Below are 21780 nucleotides of genomic sequence, written 5' to 3'. Positions count from 1 at the left end.
GTAAAACCTGTATTTGAATGGCACCTCTATTTGAGCGCTACTATAGGAGGAAGGTTGAAAATAGAGCGCCACCCTTTAATTGAACACCATTTCTATTTGGCATTCTTAATCTTCATGAAACCATAATAGCAAGTGATCAGTAGAAAAGTGTCCACAAAACCGTACTAATAATGACTCGATTACATCGATAACAATCAATTCGTTCGTTGTTTTTGTTCACATCGAAGCGCATTTTTCAACTTCAAGTCTTTAGGTTTTTGTTAAAAAACTGATTGCAACAGCACAGAAATAATTAGTGACTGTATCAAGCTAATATTAGTATCGTTTTTAACGCTCTTAAAGGTTGACTTGCAACAAAATTCACATTACAGTTTTTGGTATCAAAAGATTCACCATGTCTTACTCTGTTGTGCTGTAAGTGCCAAATATGCGGAAATGTGATTACAAGCTCTTAAAAAATCAAAAACGAAAACTGGCCATAGATTGGAATCTCTTTATTTCGATGACGTAACCACGAAATTTGGTTATCGTCTTGTCACGTATATTCTCACGTGAATTGAAAGGCCAATACAAAGCTCAATATAAAACTTATCGTAGCACTAGTTGATGACAAACACTTCAGGTTTTACCGAAGACCCCGTAGTAAATATAGATGCTCGCTACTTTACAATTTTGTTTCAGCATTATTCAATCGTCAAGTCGTAATCTGATCATGTGACCCTATACTTCGCAAATAATTTTTGCAGCACTTTTCGATTATCACAGGTAACCAACAGGCTCGTCATGATTATCAGACAATCATATGTACTCACTTCAAGTAAGGTCAAAAAGTTTAACGATTTTTTACGGTAAGTTATAAGATATCAGTGCTAAAAGTGACAGCATTACGATGATGATAAAATAGACATAATAAGATCAATAGACATAGTTTTATTGAATGCGTGAAGTATAGTTGTGAAAATATTTCGACGGATAAGGTTGCAAGAAAGTGTAAACAGAAACCATCTCTCACAACTACATCACATTTGAGCCGTTTTAGAAAGGGAATCCAAACTACGGCGGTCTCGTGTGGCTGTGATTTTCTGTTTGTTTTTGAGCTTTTAAGAGCTTGTAATCACCTTTCCACATATTTTGCACCTACAACATAACAGAGTAAGACATGGTGAACCTTTTCATATCAAATAACATTAATGTGAATTTTGTTGCAGGTCAACCTTTAATATTTCGATGTATGTGGGGAAAGTTTTCGCGTTTACCATGGAAATGTGCTATTACATATTTTGAGGCTATATCGATTGTGCGCTGTTTCGCTTTATTCGCGCTAGAAGTTTCTATTCAAAATTGCCTCGCACAAGTTGAGTTGCATCACAAAGGAGTTGAGGTCAGAAGACACTGTGGAAGAGAGTGAACAACCAGAAAAATATGAAATGGTTTTACACGAAGGCCACAATCAGAGCACAACTGGTTGAGATAACGATGCTAATATTTTTGTTTTAAAAATTGTAATACTTGTTTTAAAATGTTAATTTGTGTTATGCATGTGTTTTACTTATGGTTTATCAGAAGCAACAATCGGAATGCAATTGGCCGAGCAAACAATGCAAATATTTTTGTTTTAAAAATGCTAACTTTTGTTTCTGCATCTATTATAAATATAGTTTGTTTATGTCACTTGTTCTTGAATATATATTTGTAGCATTTGCTAGATTATTGTTATATAACTTATAAATTTGTAGATTTATAGCATATTATTTGATATCATCATTGCTGTAATCTGAACTCGGCTTACAATGGATCGAAGCTCGTAACTCCTGTTCTATTGCACACAAAAAGCCAGCTTTGGCTGCGAACTGTAACAAATATATCGATGAGTGCAATGAGCTTTTATGCAACCTTGTTAAATATAGTTATAAAATGAAAATATACCTTCAAATTTAATAGGAAGTGAAAAACTTGAAAGCTCCAACAAATTGTAATGCAGACTATAAAATAATTGTTTGTAAATAAAAATAATCATGCAAAATATATTAACTGGTAGAGACATGTATCAGCTTCCTCGTGCATAGCTACTTAAAAAATCTATGACAAGTTGGAGGTAAGTTAGCAAATTTCTTGCTTCCAAAAGGGTTAAAGCCGGACTGCCTGAGAGAGAGTGCAAAACATGGGGACATTTGATTCACCCATGAAAGGGTTAAATCTTCCCAACATTCTGTCATGGTGTTTGAAAAATACACCACCACCACCACCCTTCATTTGAACGCCATCTTTAATAAAGTGCCACTCTAACGGAAGGGTTAAAAAATACAGTGCCATGGCGTTTAAATAAAGGTTTTATAGTTAGCCCATCAGGCTTGGTAACTTAAATTTAGGTAATTTGCTGCCCTTGAATTTTGGCAATGATAACTTAAGATCTGCATCGGCACCAGCTTGTGGCCTATTAGCTGTAGGCATTTTGAAGTTACCGTCGGCGTCAGGTCCTTTGGCATACAAATCAGGTGCTTCAATGTCTGCGTCAGGAATGTCTACTTCGACTTTTTGTTTCCTGGGAAGCTTCAGTTTGGGCAATTTGAAGCCAAAGCTACCTGTTGCCTTTGAACTACTGGGAAGCTTCAGTTTGGGCATATTGAGGCGAAAGCTACCTTTTGCCTTTGGACTACCTGTATCAATATCAAAACAATTTTCGCAAAAAATCTAAAACAGAAATGCAACAAAATGACCATGCACAGATGATACGCAGCCAATAAGTTGTAGCTTCAGGAGTCAGGTCAACATCAAGTTCTGGACCCTTTGCCGAATGACAAACATCTATCTGACCTTCAACCTTTGGGACTGAAAATTAAACTAAACTTGTACAAACAACAATATATGCGTATAATTGTCACAACCAGTTTAAGGTTGTGAAGCTGCATTGCTAAAGTTCAAAGACATTAAGATGTGGCCGGGTTTGCGTTTTAGCTCCAGCTTGGTTGAGGCTTGAGTTGGGGCACTGTGAGAAAGGGCTGTACACGCCAAACTTCAAGTCTAAGCCAAGGCTACTGTCTAGCTAAACAAACATTCTACATGTATGTTGAAGGAGGAATGTCAGCTACAAGTGTATGTAACAACCATCCGGAATTAAAAAATAATGTTATTGGTAATACAGACTGACAATCTGAAAACATTCCAAAATAGCTTTCCCATTTTTTTCATTTTTGAGCTTGTTTAGATGTGTGAAGGTATATAGCTGCCCTGCTATAATTCATGCTACTCTGATATTCTAAATCTAGCTCATGCAATTATAATAATTGATATAAGCTAACAACTACTGAGATATGATAAAGAATGCTATAGATGGAAAGAGTTTTGAACATCTATATCAAGCGTTACCCTAATCTACTGCTTGAGTCCACGGTTGAAAACAATGAGCTAGCCGTTAACGCACCTTTAGACGATGTTCCGGAAATATCTTTGTCGTCGTCAAAACTTGAAAACTTGACCTGCAAATATATAGGCCATCTGACCTTGAATGGGTTGCACCTGTTGGCTGTGCTTTATTTCTAGATGCTAAACTATCCTTTCTGAATGAGATAGCAAAACAGGATTCTTGATAGATATGTCTTAACCTTTGTATCCATATTAGTATTAGCACCAATATTGAGGGGATCTGGATCAGCCCATCTTTTTTACATATAACTGAAGCTACTTTCTGAAAATCAAATTGTGGCCAATAATAATATATCACCTATTATACTGTCACACCTATCATCTATTACACTAACAAATAAAATAAGCTGGAAGTTTTTACAACTCAGATACATCTATCAAGTCAACTCTGTACTCACAAATTACTTTTAGTTCTTTCTGAGGTATGCAGCTGATAAACTCGTAAAAAAACTTTATTGTTTTAGTCAGTATGTAAATTATACAATACAATATACAAATCATACAGCAATCCCCGTTTATGATAACACAATGAATAATTAGCTGAAAAGCACCGGCGGTACATTTATTTATTTACTATATGAAACATATAGCCTTTCACTTCTTTTTTATTTATTTTTATTTCTGCTTTTCAGATGTCATATGAGGTCTAAACATTTGGTAAATAGTTCAAAAAATGTTTTTAAAGTACGGCTCTGAGCTATGTATCTGATGCCATGACAAAATACAGTAGTACCAAGGGATATGGTGGCCCTATGGTATGTTTTTCACAGGTTGCGATGTGGAATGCGATGTTTTTCGAGCAACTAGTTAGGTTTTCTCCAGCCTTATGAGTTCAAAAGATTACTAAGACGCCGATACATTATTGGCCGAAACCCCCTCACCATACGGGTGAGAGCCCAAGGACGCTATCCATTGTTTACGGCTAGCTAGGTGGAGAATTAACAAAAGAGTTCCATTGTGTTTATCTAATGTGAGTGCTTACGATAACATAATTCGAAGAGATGGAGAGACAGGACAAATGTCATTAGCAAAAGGAAAGCTGTCGGCTGGTTTGAAATTGAAAACCTTGCTATATTTATTGCACAAAAACATCCAGGAAAAATCTCACGAGTCATTTTATGGATATCTTTAACTACAGGTGCATTGGTCATTTCAGAAATATTTTTAAAACCCATCAGAAAAGGCTTCTTCGCACAGGTATTTTTTCAAGAGAAGCATCAGAAAGCAGACTTGAAGATGCCCGACCATATGGCGAGTTTACATTACAATCCTAATTTAGCAATCGATTAATGCCACATCCCGAGGTTCTACTGTAATGCTAAGGCTTACAAAAAAGCAAGACAATATTGTCCATGTTTTATTCAGTAGCCAATAGTGCATATACCAAAGTTACACGTTGATAGGATAAAGGTGAGAGACAATGGGTATACCTCACTGAGCGCTTCATCATCAGGCTTCTCAGTGACACTAGGGAATGACAACTCACAGTGGGCCATGTCAAACGGTACCTGTAGCTAGAACTGTCTCCTGTATAATTAATACATATTCCTCACTATGGACGCTCACAGCATTTCCCTAGGTCTCAAGCTAAAGGAAAGGAGCACTTACTTGGATAGTATTTACTCATTATTCAGTTCAACCAGATATAAAATTGGAGTGACATGAAACATTTACAAACTTTGCACTGTAATAACATTTTCATATTTGGCTTTACAACAAAACCAATTTCAGATTTGATAACCTCGGTTTGTACACTGCTAAATGAGTAAAATGCTGTCTACTTTGTATTTTTACTGTTGCCTATGTAATATTTCATATGCTTCTTCTAACTTACTACTCTACATTTCATACTGCATGCTTACAGGAAGTACTGCAAACATACTGTCATATATGGCAAAAAATTGGCTGTTTGAATATTTCAAAATCAGTTAAAAATAGAAAACTTTTCAAGTATTGTTGAACATGGTAATATTTTGATATTTCTATAGTTTATCAAAAAATTTATATATTTTTCTATCCTTTTCCGTTGTCTGTGATGTTTGAAGTAATGCGACTGCCAGGATGTTTCCAGATTAAAAACGACTTGACTTGGCCGCGGTCAAACCGCTCGGAAGAAAACAATGTACACGCATGTTATAGCAACATTTCAACGTACTGATAAATAGCCTCTATTCTATCACAGCAAAACAAGTTGTATAAAATGTATGAAACTGGTTTTAAATACGTCAATGGAATTATAGTGAAGCTATCAGTTTTGCCAGAAAGATATTCTTTCACTATTTAACAACAAATATGCATAATTTAAGCGCAAACCTACATAGAAATAAACCATTTACACTTCCATTGTCAATGGTTTATTTCTTTCTATTCACCTATTACAGCTATTAAAGTTTAAATGATTAATAGAAATTGTTGATGTTCAGACAGGAAGTCCCCTTTTTTATTTAATCAGGTCAAGGTTACAACAATATGTAAGAACAAGGTCAAGGACATTCAGTATAATAATAGAGTTAATAGAATAGTAGATGAGTTAGTTATGTACAGCCAACATCCTCCCCATCAAAGCAACTACAACACAATAACATAACCTGTGTTAAAAGAGCATGTAAACTCCAAAAAATCTATGTTAACAACAAAAAAAAACAACAGATAACGATATTAATCAGTTTAGAAAAATTATGTTACACATCAGTAAGCACATGACGGTCACCGACTATGGCGAGTACCGGCGAGGAGGATTAACCGCACGACCGGACCTGGTGGTACGCCTAGGCAAGACTTGATGATTAACAGGTTGAGGTTTGTGACCGCTATCAGTAAGGCTAGGGTTGTCAATTATGGGTAATGGTGGATTGGCTAGCTGACTAGGCGTTGGTGGTTGCGGTGAGCATTGTGCAGTGAGGTCTGATGGTGATGAGTCGCTGGATTGAGCTGTTTGTGACGGCAAAAGTTGGCGCCTGTTCCGCCTAAACCTGCGCCCAGTTTGTTGGTTCTGAACTATGTATGACCTGGGTGTTCCGGCCGTGCCCATTACATCATAGATCTGGTCACTCCACTCTCCATTGGTTCGTACTCGAACAGGAGAACCAGATGTCAACTGATTGAGAGGTTGATTGAGAGCCGATTGATCGTAATGCCTCTTGGCGGACATCTTGGCCTGTAAGTTATTCCCCAGGATTCTTTCAGTATCCACGTTAGGTTTAGTCAAACGCCTGGGCAGTGATGTTCTAACATCGGCACCTAACATTACCTCGTTAGGGCTGTATCCAGTAACGGTCTTTGAGCATCTATATGTCATCAAGGCAGCTGCTGGATCATCTTGTGACAAAATCTTCTTGGCTGTTTGAACGGCTCTCTCAGCAGCCCCATTAGACTGGGGGTAATACGGGCTGCTAGTCACATGGTCTATACCAAGGTCAGTCATGAACTTGGCAAATCCATAACTATTATAGGGAGGACCATTGTCACTAACTAGTTTGATAGGGATTCCCCAGCGAGCAAAGACGGACTTGAGTTTCTGGATTATGATATATGATGTGGTGTTTTGAGTGCGAATAATCTCAATGTAACGACTGTATAAGTCTACAACTACTAAGTATTTTGAACCCTTGTAGTCCAGTAAGTCTGTCGCAATGGTATGCCATTTACTTTCAAGAACGCTCTGTAAAATCATGGGCTCTTTTTGATTGGCGGGCTTATGCTTGTTGCAGAATTCACATGCTGCTATGTGGGACTGAATATCGCTGTTTATGCTTGGCCACCAAACCGCCTGTGCTGCCCTAGATTTGCATTTTTCCAACCCCCAATGACCTTCATGTATTGCGGCAAGTATGTCTTCCCTCAGCGACTCTGGGATTACTATTTTATTCTCAAAGAGAAGCATGTTTTCTGCAACGGATAGGTTGGAGCGTACATGAAATAGAGGGTGTAGTGCTGGGACAACATCTTTGCTGTATTTGGGCCACCCATCTAGAGTATAATGAAGCGCTTCTACCAAGATGCTGTCCTTTTGTGTAGCTCTGATGATGCTGTTTATTCTAGTGTCAGATATGGGGAGATTTGTTCTTACTGAGGTGAGATGCTCCTCTATTTCTTCAGTCAGTTTTACGTCTGGCACATCACTAAGGTCTGGTGATCGAGAAAGAGTATCAGGAACGACCATCTGTGGCCCTGGAAGATATCTTGCCACCGGATTATATCGCATGAGACGCATCAGTAAACGCTGACAACGGGGTGGGACTGTGTTCAGGTCTTTTCCGTTAATCATGGGGACTAATGGGGAATGGTCAGTGACTAGATCGAATTTCTCCAAGCCGCGCAAGTATTGGTCAAATTTTTCGCAAGCCCAAACAAGCGCAAGGAGCTCACGCTCTATGTTGGAATAGTTTTTTTCGGTCTCATTAGTAGTGCGGGATGCAAATGACACACAACGACCTTCTTGACAGATCATTGCCCCTAAACCATCAGCAGATGCATCTGCATACAAAGAAACTGAGAGTTTTTTATCGTAGTATCTAAGGCCGGGAGAACCTTTAAGACGTTCTATTATGGCCTTCATCGCCTCCTCTTGTGGTTGTCCCCAGGTCCAGACACTGTCGTTCTTTAGCAGGTTGTTTAGTGGGCTGGCGAGTTGTGAGAGGTTCGGGATGTATCGTTGCATGTAGTTTACCATGCCAAGAAAACGTCGAAGAGTATGAACATCTTTGGGATGACCAATGGCCTCAATTGCTGTCAGCTTGGATGGGTCTGGTTTGATGCCACTAGCATCGAACATATGGCCCAGAAATTTGACTTTAGATTGCCTGTATGAGCACTTGTCGCTGTTTAGTTCCAGTCCATGTTCTGCAACTCGCTTCAAGACTACCTCTAACCTCCGATCATGTTCTTGCATATCGCGACCGAAAATAAGTATGTCATCTTGATAGACAACGACTCCTTCACATCCTGATAGAATTCCTTCCATGGTCCTCTGAAACAACTCGCTGGCGCTGGATATCCCAAATGGTAGGCGTGTGAAACTAAACCTGCCTCTGTGTGTGATGAATGTGGTCAGCAGGCTTGATTCCTCATCGAGAGCTATTTGGTGGTAGCCGCTGCGGGCGTCGAGTGTTGAAAATACTGTTGCATTGCTAAACTTGGCTGCCAGTTCTTCGAAGGATGGTATTGGATAATTTTCTCTAACTACTGCGCGATTGACAGCCCTAAGGTCTACGCAGAGTCGTACATCGCCAGACTTTTTTTGGACAGGAACTATGGGGGAGCACCACTCAGTGGGTTGTGTTACCGGTTTAATAATGTTTTGACTGAGCATTCTGTTTAGCTCTTTGTCAACTTTGTCTAACATTGGGAAGGGGATGCGACGCGGAGCATTGATGCAAGTAGGTTTTATGTTACTTTTGAGGTTGATGGTTACAGGCTTCCCTTTAATCTTACCCAACACAGCACCAGGCCGGACCGCGAAAGCCGTGCCACACCCGACAGCACCAACCACAGAGCTGATGACCGCCATATGCTTAACTGCATTCCTAGACAAAAGGTTAGATCTACAATCAGCTACATAACATTTGAGTGAGTACTCATGACCATTGTACTTAGTGTTCAATATGAAATAGCCAAAAACAGTTACATCAGAGTTAACAGACTTTAATTCAATATTGGCTTTAGATAGAACAGGTTTATCAATAAGTAAGTCATAAGTGTTTTTGGATAATATGGTGACATCGGCACCTGTGTCAACCTTGAACTTAATGTTTGTGTTGCTTATAGGGATACTCACAAACCATGGCTCGCTGTTGTCCTGTATTTGTGTCACTGCATCTAAGTAGTAGGTCTCTCCTTCTGGCATATTTTGATCGACAATTTCTGCAGCAGCCGGAGTTAATCTGGTTCTACTCCTGCACTTCTTGGCAAAATGGTTTGGCTTCTGGCAATGGTGACATTGTTTACCGAATGCTGGGCATTGTCTTCTCTTGTGTTTAAGGCCACAGTTATTACAATTAATGGTTTCTTGGTAGTTGGCGTACGATTTTGTTACTGCCTGCCTGTCGCTATTCTTCTGGCTGGTGCCACAGCTAGCAGATGATCTGCTAATTGAATCAATCTCTACTTGTTTGGCAACCTCATTTTTGACTAGCTCATGGTGTCGAGACATATAGATAGTCTTGCTAAGGTCTAAGTTTTCCTCCAGCTGTAGCTTTGCAGACAGTTCTTTATCTAGCAGTCCAACGACTAATCTGTCTCTGATAGTATTGTCTCTTTCTGCTGCAAACTCGCAATGCTCACTGAGTTTGTATAAATCCCTAATAAAGCTCTCAATACTCTCGTCTGCTCTCTGAGCTCTTGTATGAAATATACTTCTAAGATGAATTACGTTCCGCTTTGGGTTGAAGTAATCCAGAAGCTTCTTAGAAACTATATCAAAATCCTTCTTCTTGTTATCATCAGCAAATGTAAATGTTTCATACAACTGTTCAGCATCCCCACCCATCGTGTAGAGGAGGGTTGCTATCTGTACACCACCGTCCTTATCCAACAAGCCTGTAGCTACCCTATACAGTTTAAATCGCTTCAACCATTCTGGAAACGATGCTGGTGATGAAAAGTCAAATCCTTGTGGTGCCTCAAGCTTAGACATGATTGTCAGCTAAGAATAGGCAATGGATGGCTATTAGCAATCAGCTAAGAGTAGGATTAAATAGATAGTTCTGAAGGCAAAGAAGGACACACTGCCACCATGTTGATGTTCAGACAGGAAGTCCCCTTTTTTATTTAATCAGGTCAAGGTTACAACAATATGTAAGAACAAGGTCAAGGACATTCAGTATAATAATAGAGTTAATAGAATAGTAGATGAGTTAGTTATGTACAGCCAACAGAAATAAACCATTTACAAGGGGTGAAATTTGTAGGATGAATTACTCGCATAATTAAAATATGATATTTCGTATAAAGGTAGAATAGTTCGAACAAAAAACGATGTTTTGCCGTTACGATTAAATAAACATTAACGCGTGACCAAAGATTTATCAAGTGTCGCTTGGATTTTCAGGACATTTAATGAGAAACAAACGACTAAGCAAGTTTGTTAGCTGTTGTGGCTGATAGCACATGTAAAAGTTTACCCAGTCAATGGACTAGTTGGATGACGTTGAGAGATATAGTCTGGTTGCAACACACAATTATTGTGTCAACAAGTAATAAAGAAAAGCATCTACAATAGCTTCCTAGTATTAACATATTTTTGCCAAGTAATTAGTAATTTGATGCTTTACAGATTTTTAGTTAATAAGCTAGGAAGAATTAGTTATTTAAATATGAGTAGAAATACAAAAATATATTTGTTCTTACACCGAGAGCAATTTGCCAAATCAGCCAATCATAACTGTAGACCCAAAGCTGGGCCATTTTAATACGGTGGATAGGTGCTTGAATCGATAGCAGTTAGGTCTTTAGTGTGTTTCCGGTATGGGCCAGCTAGAGCCCGCCGCGAACGCTAGTAGTAGCGGTGAAAATTTTATATCACTACCAAAATTGATTATCATAGCTAGCTATCATGATTGTATAATTCAATACAGTCGAGTACCGCAGGTTAATAAGCTTATACGCTTTCCTAATGGAAGAATGCTGGTAACGGTCGTTTTTGCGAGCTGTGGAGCACTATTTACAAAGAGCCTGCCAGGTTCGTTGCGAACCACAAAAACTCAACAACTCGCATTGATGACTCATCCAAATACAGAATGCTGAATGATATTTGCTGGTGAGTCAAAATATATCAAGAAAATTGCTTCCCAAGCTGCAAGAAATCTTACACCACCTGAAAAAACCAGGTGAGAAAGTAGCAAACCCATTGCTCCATCCTTCAATGAATAATCAAATCGACAATCAATAAATAAATGCATCACTTACTGTATTACAGTTCTTTTACAAGATAATTCATCAGCCGCAATTATATACTTTGTTGTTTGAGGGTGTGTGCTGTAGTCAACTTCATGATTTGAACATAATCACTACTATTAGACCACTTGAAGCAGCACAGTTGGAGAATGATTCAACTGTAGTAGCACTACAGCAAAGGAGCTTCATGGCGAAGGAAGTCTACTACTATGACTCCTGTAGAAAAGACTACTGGTCGCATAGTGCCTATGCAAACTGTTTCTACCACAATTGAAATCAGTAAGTTGAGCTAACGATATTGTATAAGCTGTATAGAGCAAAATTCAATCTTTCAAGAACCCTTTTCACTATGAAAAGTGTTTTCTTGTTCTGTTTTGTGCTGTCTAATCCATTAACATTTTCATTGATTGTACATGTATATTTTTATTGATAGGTTATAAGAAACAAGGACCGCCAAATGGATATGAATGATACTACTTGCAAGATAAAGACAATTGTAAAGATAGTTGTGGTAATGGTAATGATGAGAAAAGCAACCATATTACAGACATCTGTCTGAAAACATTCTATAAACGAAATGAATAGCATTTCCTGTTTAACGTTTTGAGTCAAACAACATGAGCCAGAAGTTTGTTGTAGAGGCAATTTAGTGTCAAATAGGTGCCATGACGTGTTTGTTGTGAATAAATGGCATCAGTGTAGATAAAAAAGGGTTACCAAGTATTCAGTCTTTATCAAATGCAGACAGCTGCGATCATTGGTCATGGGTAAGTTGCAGATTTGGTGAGTAGCCATGGCTGCATCTAAACACAATGGCTGAAATATCATACAGCTATGCAAATTGTCTGACCATCAATTTCACATGCTGCCACCTGTTCACTTACTAACATTTGCTGTTTGTTCGTTTGTTCCTAAAGCTCAGCCATATAATAAATACACAAGGGTGTATTGTTATGTAATCCATTAAACTCTGCCCAAACAACTCATTGGCTGATGCGTATGAGACAGAATTCTGATACTTGTGCTTGGGAGAGGTTTTCCAGTTATGAGATCTGACTGGATGATCAAAGGAGCTTGGCAGGTAATGAGACCGTAACAGGGTTCATGAGACATCTGTAGTTGTAGATATATAGACCATGTGGGTACAGCAAAAACACCTTATCAAAATCAGACAGTAGTTTGATGTATAGTTTATCATGTATGTGTATGATATGAAATAATGGAATTATAATCTACATCATTGATCCATTGAATTGCAGTACACACCAACTAACAATAAGTGGCTTCGTTTTTGCACATTAGTATTTAAGTGGAGAATATTCAGAATTTTCAATGAAGCATTTAATTCTTGATGGATTAATTATGTGATTATTTGTTGAAGGATGAGGATGCTGGTTTCTCACTTTATTTTATTCAGATTTAAGATTCCTTGCAGCTTGAGAAGTTCTTTGACATTTTGACTCGTGAGTAAATGTCACCCAGAATTCAGTATAGTCTTTACAAGAGACGAGCAGTTTCAGTTGCTAAGGAGGCTTAAACTATTTTCCACTGTATCTCTGTCTTTTTGTAGATACAACAGATCAGCTCATTAGCTCAGATAAACGTTAGATTACCGGCTTGTTTCAATTCACAAAAATGCCATAGGTTGGAATCCCTCTCAAATCGGCTCAAATGTGGTGTAGTTGAACACGATGTGCTTCTAGTTACACTTTCATGCAATCTCATTCGTCGAAATATTTTCACAAGTATACTTCTCGTGTTCAATAAAACCATGTCTATTGTTCTTAGGTGTCTATTTCATTATTATTGTAATGTTGTCACTTTGTGCACTGATATCTTCTTCTAATAACCTTGAGAAGCCTGTTGGTCACCTGTGATGGTCAAAAAATGCTGCAGAAGTTGTTCGCCCTATTTGTCCAGAAATATGGGTCACATGATCAGATTACGACTAGATGATTTAATTTAGACCAAGCTGAAACGAAACTGTAAAGTAGTGAGCATCTATATTTGATAAGGGTTTTCCGGTAGTACCCGAAGTGTTTGTCATAGTCTCGTGCTTCAAAACGTTTTATATTGAGCCTTTCATTTCACGTGATAACATCACGTGTCAAAATCATAACCACGTCAAGTTGAGTACGTCATCATAATAAAGGGATTCGAACCTACGGCCATTTGTTAACTGTTCGTTTTTGAGCTTTCAAGAGCTTGTAGTCGCATTTCTAGATATTGGAAAACTACAACACAGCAGAGTAAGACATCGGGAATCTTCTGATACCAAATAACTAAAACGTAAATTTTGTTGCAAGTCAACAGTTAACAACAATGCGCAAACGTTTGCACCAATTTCTTTTTCATTAGCATATTGAAGCGCGGTTACCGTGATCACTTGCTGCAATTATGAAATTCGATTCAGAACCTTTTGTGTTCGGTTAAAAATAATAATTACAAAGCACATTATTTATTTGAAAAATTATAATTACCAATTATTATTAAATCATGAAATGATTATAATGACATTAATGACTAGGCAGTTGTTCATGATTGAGAGAAGCGAATATTTTGGAAGCAATAAACAGATATAGTAAATTAGCCTTTAAATCTGATAACAAGAAACTGTTCTTTTACTTGGGGTTGAAATGAAAATTTGGTTGAAACTCCTGATTCATATAGTTTTTGTTTAGCAAGAAGACCTCTCAGAAGCAACCATTACAAATGTCGATAATTGAAAGTTGCCCTAACAAAACTTGCTGTTTGTTCTCTGTGAATGCTTGACTTGCGCTTGAAGTAAACCCTACTTAGCAAGTGTAGGCGACTCCCAACTCAAGAGCAAGCCCACACAGACTCAATGGTGAGCCGATAGACAGACTCGAGAGCGAGCTGATAAACAGACTCGAGGGTGAGCCGATAAACAGACTCGAGGGTGAGCCGATAAACAGACTGGATAGTGAGCCGATAAACAGATTCTATGGTGAGCTGGTGAGCCAATTAACAGACTCGAAGGCAAGCTGATAAATAGACTTGAGGGCGAGCCAATAAATAGACTCGAAGGCGAGCCAATAAATAGACTCGAGGGCGAGCCGATAAACAGACATGAGGGCAAGCCGATAAACAGACTCATGGGTGCCTTCTCCCAACTTTTACACCCTAGTAAACCAATCGCAATAATTCTTGGTGTTTGGCCAATAGCACTTATAGTGAATGCAGTTATGATACGGCGGCTGATATTACAATGCTTAAGTAAAAAACAGTGACAAGAATCTTATACGCTACTTGCCTTGGAAAATCATGCAGATCTATAGTTAAAGCATTCAGTATCTTTATTGGTGTTATATCTCACAGCGCAAAGCAGTAACACACCAGCAATGACAAAACTGAAAGGTTATATACATGTAGCAAACCAAGGGAAGAATACACAGTTGATTGGCTGCACAATAATTAGGTCAACTGTTGCCACAATAGATTTGAAATCTCCTCAAGGACAATACGTACTAGCAAAGTGAAATTCAATTTTAAAAAGGCGAACTATGTGGAAGTAGTCATTTCGTTGTCAGGTGTATTCAAAGAACTGAGTACTAATAATTACTCTGCAGATAAAATGTGAAACCTGTTTAAAAGCAAGACACAATTCTCTATGTCAAAATATGTTTCTATACTGCCATCAAATCCAAACGGGAAACCTTAGATGACATGGTCTTTTTTACCCCTAATCAGAAAATGAGTCAGGTTGTATAAACCAGCAAGGCAGTACTCCTCAGTATATAAGTCTAATAACCTGAAATACCTAAAAAATGAGTGAAAAGTGCAGTCAATTATGCTAAATCTAATTTCAGTGTCGTGTGACTGAAGAACTTGAAAAAGGCAATAGCAAGCCACTCTTTAACTTCATTAATATATCACTAGGCCAAACAAACAATATTGGATGTCTAGATAATACTCCTACAGAAGATACTTCCAATGCCTATGTGATAACCCGTTGCTAATGTCCTTCTTAGCAATGTTACCCTTAGGGGGCTTTTTCTGTTTAAGCCAAAGTTTGTAGAACTGTTTTTCTACCACAAGATTTAATACTGCGATAAGGTGACAGAGGTCGTATTTAAGAACAGTATATTTAATGATCTATATTACTTAGCGAGAATGTATAATAAAATATGAGCGTAAGAGTATCAGTATGAATGTTTGAACGAAAGACTCCTCACAAACAAGATGGGGTTTCCTTATATAGGAGAGTATGACTTGCATAAAATATGTGTGGCATGAGTTAAACACAAAATACAAAAAGGTTGCAGAATAATATTTACACAATTAATTTTGTTCCAGGCGCACAGACAAAAATAAGCAAGCGGATGCGGACAGATCATTAGCGTAGTTGGAATGTTTATGGAGGCTGACACGAATAGTGACACAGACAGTCTTGGCAGCAAAAGATGTTGGTCTTGTAGTAATTGTCAAATGTCAAATGATGAAATGTTATAGAAATGTGTTACGCTCTTATCTTTTGTGTATAGTAAAATAACAACTTAATGTATAAAAGATATGTAGCTCTGACATGAGAGTTGTTCTGACATCGATATGTAGAAACCGCAGCTAGGCAGAGGCGAGATGAAACTAGGTCATAGTCAAGATACAGGTATCTTACACCTAGATGCAACTTGTTTTTTTATCAGTGTATAATAAAGGCTAAATTCAATATTTAATTTTTGTTTACATATGCCTCTCTCGGAAAAAAATGGCAAAGATAATAATAAAGAAGGTAAGAAATGCCAACCTAAGCAACTCATTAAACATCCGGAAAGCTCATAGCCCTGATAATATATCTCTGTACTGTCTGAAAGCATTCAGCAGTAAATAAAAGGATTTTGTACCATGCCTTACACTTATAATACAAATCTGTCTAGACCAAGGATACGTTCCTGATTACTGGCGAACAGCTAATGGTGTTCCCATATTTAAGGGCGGGAGAAGAAATCTTCCTAATAACTACAGATCTGTTAGTCACACCTCTGTTATCTCTAAAATGATTGAGCATGTGCTAGTTAGTTCCATCTGGCAACACTTAGACCGTTTCATCATGGTTCATTCCATCATGGTTCCATCACCGTTCCATCACTTATACGTAGCCACCATGGTTTCCTCCGATGGCATAGTACCACAACTGAACTTCTTGATGTTATTCACCATGCAACAGAGGCTCTAGCCAAGTAAAAGGTTTATTATCTTATTTGTTCGACTTTGCTAAGGCTTTTGATTGGGAGCCTTATCATCTACTGGCCAGTAAAATCAAAGCTTATGGATTACAGGCTCATGAAGCGCGATGGGTGGAGATGCTGTTGAGGAATCAAACTTCATCTGTTATTTTTAATTGCATAAGGTCAGAGTTGCTTGCTGTCCCTTCTGGAGTCTTGCAGGAATTGATTCTGGGCCCAATACTGTTTTTGATTTTTGTAAATGACATGTCCTAAACTGTGAACGGCGCATTCTGCCAACTTAATGCAGACGACACCCTATTAGGCATGGATATCGCAAAGCGTGGGGCTGCTCGTCTTCAAGATAACATAACAGCACTGTATGACTGGTCCGTCCAATGGGACATGACTTTTAACCCTACCAAATGTGTTTATATGGAGGTTGGGAAGAACTTTCCTAGTCTTATTTTAGCATTAAATAGCACTCTTATCCCACAAGCTAACGATGTAAGATACTTTGGAGTTTTTATAAAAAATGATTTCAAATGCCATGAAAACATATCCAAAGTTGCCAAGAAAAGTAATAAGACCCTGGGCTTGATAAGAAAACTTTTTAACACTTCCTATGAGATCGGTTATAAAGAAGTTGCCTTGCCAAATCTTTATAATAAGTCGTTAATAAATACGCTCGAAACTATCCAGAGACATGCCATTGGATGGGTTTTCATACTAAGGCAGTCAGCAAGTGTCACCAAATGTATGAATTCCTATAGATACACTCGAGGCTCGATAATAAGAGTTAAATAAAAACATTTATTGCAATGGTTGAATCTGGTCAGTATGGCATTGACATAAATGATTGTCTTTGTTAATCAATTGTATTCTATCCGAAAAGGTACTATCGCTCCTAATTGTCACTTGAACCAATTCAAGTTCTTTATTTATAATAGAATCAGAGTTTTATTAGATGGACTGGTGCAAGCGTCATCATAGTAAACTGTTGATATTCCTTGTTTCATTTCAGTGAGAAAAGCGGGAGCAGAAAACACAAAAACATTTTATTTCATTTTTTTATTTTGTTAAACATCCATGTAATGTCCACAGACATAATGGACCATCCTGTATATATAATAAAAAAAACTATTTTTTCTATTTTTCTTTTTTTATTGTAATTTTATGAAATGAAGCTATAAATGAAATTCATATTTGTGCATATAGGCCTATCTAATAAAAACTGATGGTATAATAAAAAATGGTTGGTAAATAGCTCCAGTTAGATGTGTTATGTAAATATATTGCAGGCGCAACACATATTAGGCCTATTGTATCCATAATCTATTATCTTTACCTATTAATAATGCATAGCCTATGCAATGCTTAATAACTTCTATATGAAACACGCAAGCATATTAACCAGTAGTGCAAACGACTCCAATGAATATTTGAGTAGAAACATCGAATACAGGTTTATTAAGGTTTCCATTGAACGGAAGAGAAATTTTTTTCACAGGTTTAACAACAAATTTTAACGACTAATAAATGAAGCAAGTGCATTAACTGCATTAGAATTCCACGATTGTAGAACCAAATTACACTAAATCATCAGTAACAATAAAACCATTTATATAAAACATCATTGGCATTTGTAATCATTAACAAAAGCGATTTTTGTTACGAAAAGCAAAAAAATGAAAACACAAAAATCGGGAGAAAAAGGAGTTGAGATAGTGAATTATATGTTGTAGTAGCAGAAAGTTCATAAACTGAAACATATGATGGCAGATGTAGTAAGTTGATGTCAAGAAATAGAAAACGATGTTGGTCATATGTGTGGAAGGATATGAATATTCTGGGCTTAGCTTAACTTTTAACCTTCAACATAAATACTGAACAAATCACTCTGTACACAGCCTCGTAGTAATTTCTATCGTAGCTATAAATCACATAACTTCTATTTTGACATGGCTAAACTTTGAAAAAATCTGGCGGCGAAGCCATATTTACCAGCATATTATCTCTCTCCCTCTCTCTTTTTTCTCTCTCTTTTTTTCTCTTCCGAGGTACCATGTCCTGTGAGAATATAGGCAATCATAGTTCTCCCCCACTAACCATCACTTTTCTTGGCAGGTTTCAACAGTGCGTTACCATTGCTTTTTGTTTGTCATTTCTATTCAGACACCATCTTTAGCTAGCTGGCCATTGGCTCGCAAAGGAGCCCCCCCCCCTTTTTCAGGTTTTGCCTTTAGTCTTGCAGGGTTGCTATCCACCCTCCTCATTCACACTGGAGCGCATATGGGAGAGCCAGTTTAATCACCGATGACCCAACCAGATTTGGCACAAGAGCGAGTGTGGTTGAAAACATCATTGCTATATAATCAATAAAATTCTATCTCAAGACATATTAATTTTCAAACCAAATATGGATCAAAAGAAGTGAAGGAGCTTGAAACTAGATTAAGGCGTTTCATGTTTGATCAGCCGTCTGCTTATATTTAAAAATCAATGGTATATAATCATATATCGCACTTTCGAGGGTTCAGGGACCTTTGAAATACGAATATCAAGTACCGACAGCATATTTGCTGATTTTAAAATTTTTAATAAGAAATCTGAGCAATCTTATCTTTCTACTTGAAGTAGTGAGACGGTGCAAGCTGAAGTGATTGTTTGGTGAGTCTTGCTGCCAATGGAGTCAAATGCTGACTTTTCTTTATATTTCTTACTTGTAACTGCCACACAGCTAAATGTTTCATTCTAGAAATCTTATTCTTTCAATATTATGAGAAAGATGAGATTTTATATGAATTTTTATGACATTGATATGACATATTTTATGATGATTATATTATTGACAATTAATATGATTATTTCTGTGAATTTCAGAAAAATGTTGTGAGAGCCTATCAGTGTTGTAAGTATTTACAAGTTACCACATTACAGGAAAAGTAGAATGAGAAGGGTTAAGAAAATTAGTATTTGGTGTATTTGCTGTTCATCGCTTCATTCATAACTGAAATATGTTCCATTTGTTATTCTCAGAGCTACATAATGAAGCTCTCAAAATAAGAAAATGACAAGCTGGCTAGAACAAAATGAAATAGAATCGTTGTGACAACTTCTTGCTGTTTTATGAAATATTAGCTGCTAGTCCTAGTATTTTATTTCAACAGTGCTAGTTAATAACACCAAGCTTAAAGGGTGAGTATCTTAACCAATGTAATGGCTATTGCCCAATGAGTCAATTATATTCCTTGTAGCTCAATGGTTAGGTTTGCTGCCTCTAGATCTGGAGGTCCCGAGATAAATCCAGTTACATGCGGATTTTCTACTGCTTAGATTTTAATTGCTATAACTGGACACAGGGTTTAACAAAAAACAAAAAAGAAATACATGTATATACATGTATATAAAAAACAAACAGAAAATTTATATATATATATACGTATATATATACGTATATATATATACGTATATATATATATATATATATATATATATATATATATGTATATATATATGTATATATTACATACATTACATTATATTATATATTACATATATATGTAATAGATATATATGTAATATATATATGTATATATGTATATATAATATATATGTATTATATATATTGTTATATATTATATGTTATTAAATATATTATTATACATTATATTATATATATACACAATATAGAGTAGGTATTAAAGTTGAAGAATTTTTAAGATACAAACTTTTTTCTTTAATTTAACTTTGTTTACAGTTCATGGTAAACTGGCTTTTAACTTACTAGTTCAGCTGCGGTTAAAGCAGCAGGTATACGGAAGCTGTTTTACAACAAGATGATGACTTTATGATTCTGATGTTCCGGATGTTGTGAGTGTGTGTGTGAGTAACTATATCTGTAGCAGGAATTGTCTGCTACTTGCATCCTTTTCACTTTTGTAGTCTACAAAAGTAAAATAAAATAATATGCCAAAATTAGACGGGGATGGTCATAAACAACTTTATCTTTTAGTTACATTTTACATGAAAGCTGATTTTGTGGATTCCGTAAGTTGTTGCAGTTGACCGTATAGAATTTGTGACATTCAAAAGCATGTTGATTCTTTTAGCTAGATTAAGGATAAAATTATGAAATATTTTAGTAGATCTAGTCAGAAAGTATTGACATTGTTTTATTGATTGGGATTGTTTTTGACATTTGAGGTGATCTGACTGCCAAGATGCTTTAAGATTAAAATTAACAAAAGTTGATCGCGATTAAAATGTTCAGATCAAGCCAAAGTGTGATTATGATGTCGATAGTTTGCAAAGAGATCGACAGAATAGAGACGCGTAATGCTACAACTTGAATACAGTAGTGTGAGATACAGGCTGCCTCGCAAATAATGATGTCATATTGCTACCTATCGTCTTCTGAGTTTTTTTAATCATGATATGGTCTTTTGATTTTAATCTCAACACATTCTTGATTCATGCAGACACCTCAAACATCAAAAACAATCGCAAATATTTTAAAAAGTAGCGATCTTTTTTGAATAAATTCTACTAAAATTTTTGTCCATGTTTACCTTTAGGGAGAGTCCAAGACACTAAGAAACAGGTAATTTGAATAGGCAAATAGGCTACTGTTTATATATATACATATGGGCGGTGGGGTTAAAAGAGTTAAATGGTTATTTAATATCAGCTTGGCTCGTTTTTCATTTCACTTCAACTGTTCAAACTCAAACAGCATTACTTGGTTTCTATTGGCTCAGTTCATATATGATGCTGACTTCAATACTTCTGCCCTATTTGAACATGGTTTTGGTCTGTTTGCCGTACTGTAAGACAGTATTTAAGAAAAGCCTGCCTCTAAAGCTAGACATGGAAGGTGTTAATAAGATATCATGATAAGATAATTACAGATGCCAAAATGAAACGATGCAACTGAATCTAAATGGGTTCCTAAAGAAGAAGTGAACTCACTAGATCAAACACACGCTTTCTAAAAATAAAACTGCAGAAAATGAAAAAGTGTTAAGATACCAATAGACTGAAATCTTAGTAGTTAACCTAAATGTTTACAGATTTTTTACATTTCTAACCGATGTTCGCATTTTCCTTCTTACGACATCTACAACTTTGGCAACTTTTTATTTTTGGAAGTCTGGTCTGCGCTTAAAGCATTCACCAAACTAAAGCTTTTGAAACAAGCATGTGAAGTTTGTAAGGTGTTGCCAAGAATCATGCTCAATAATTTACTCAAGGTCTGGGATTTTATTCCTGAACCATGATT

General features: G+C 36.8%; 1 protein-coding gene and 1 long non-coding RNA gene across 2 annotated transcripts; one reads left to right on the top strand and one right to left on the bottom strand.

Annotated features, from left to right (window-relative positions):
- Nucleotides 1–1795: 1795 nt before the first annotated feature.
- On the bottom strand, nt 1796–10597 carry LOC137400112 (neuroblast differentiation-associated protein AHNAK-like). Its single transcript, XM_068086426.1, has 4 exons — nt 10545–10597; nt 4854–4950; nt 3422–3476; nt 1796–2657 (listed from the first exon to the last, which is right to left on the bottom strand). Exons 2-4 carry the CDS (start codon nt 4917–4919, stop codon nt 2338–2340), a joined length of 441 nt encoding a protein of 146 aa, XP_067942527.1. The 5' UTR covers nt 4920–4950; nt 10545–10597; the 3' UTR covers nt 1796–2337.
- Nucleotides 10598–10917: 320 nt separating this feature from the next.
- Nucleotides 10918–12182, top strand: LOC137400261 (uncharacterized). The gene is made up of 3 exons (XR_010979243.1): nt 10918–11249; nt 11451–11595; nt 11750–12182. It is a non-coding gene; the product is annotated as an uncharacterized lncRNA (long non-coding RNA).
- The last annotated feature ends 9598 nt before the right edge of the window (nt 12183–21780 follow it).

The sequence above is a fragment of the Watersipora subatra genome, chromosome 7 (assembly GCF_963576615.1).
Source record: "Watersipora subatra chromosome 7, tzWatSuba1.1, whole genome shotgun sequence".
Taxonomy (NCBI): domain Eukaryota; kingdom Metazoa; phylum Bryozoa; class Gymnolaemata; order Cheilostomatida; family Watersiporidae; genus Watersipora; species Watersipora subatra.
This window is presented reverse-complemented; position numbering and strand designations above follow the sequence as displayed.

Excerpts from the sequence above, each read along its gene's own strand:
- LOC137400112 (XM_068086426.1), bottom strand. The coding sequence starts at position 4,919 with ATGGCCCACTGTGAGTTGTCATTCCCTAGTGTCACTGAGAAGCCTGAT. Across the intron at positions 3,477-4,853 it reads ATGATGAAGCGCTCAGTGAG|GTCAAGTTTTCAAGTTTTGA; the intron begins GTATACCCATTG and ends ATATATTTGCAG. Across the intron at positions 2,658-3,421 it reads TTCCGGAACATCGTCTAAAG|GTAGTCCAAAGGCAAAAGGT; the intron begins GTGCGTTAACGG and ends ATATTGATACAG.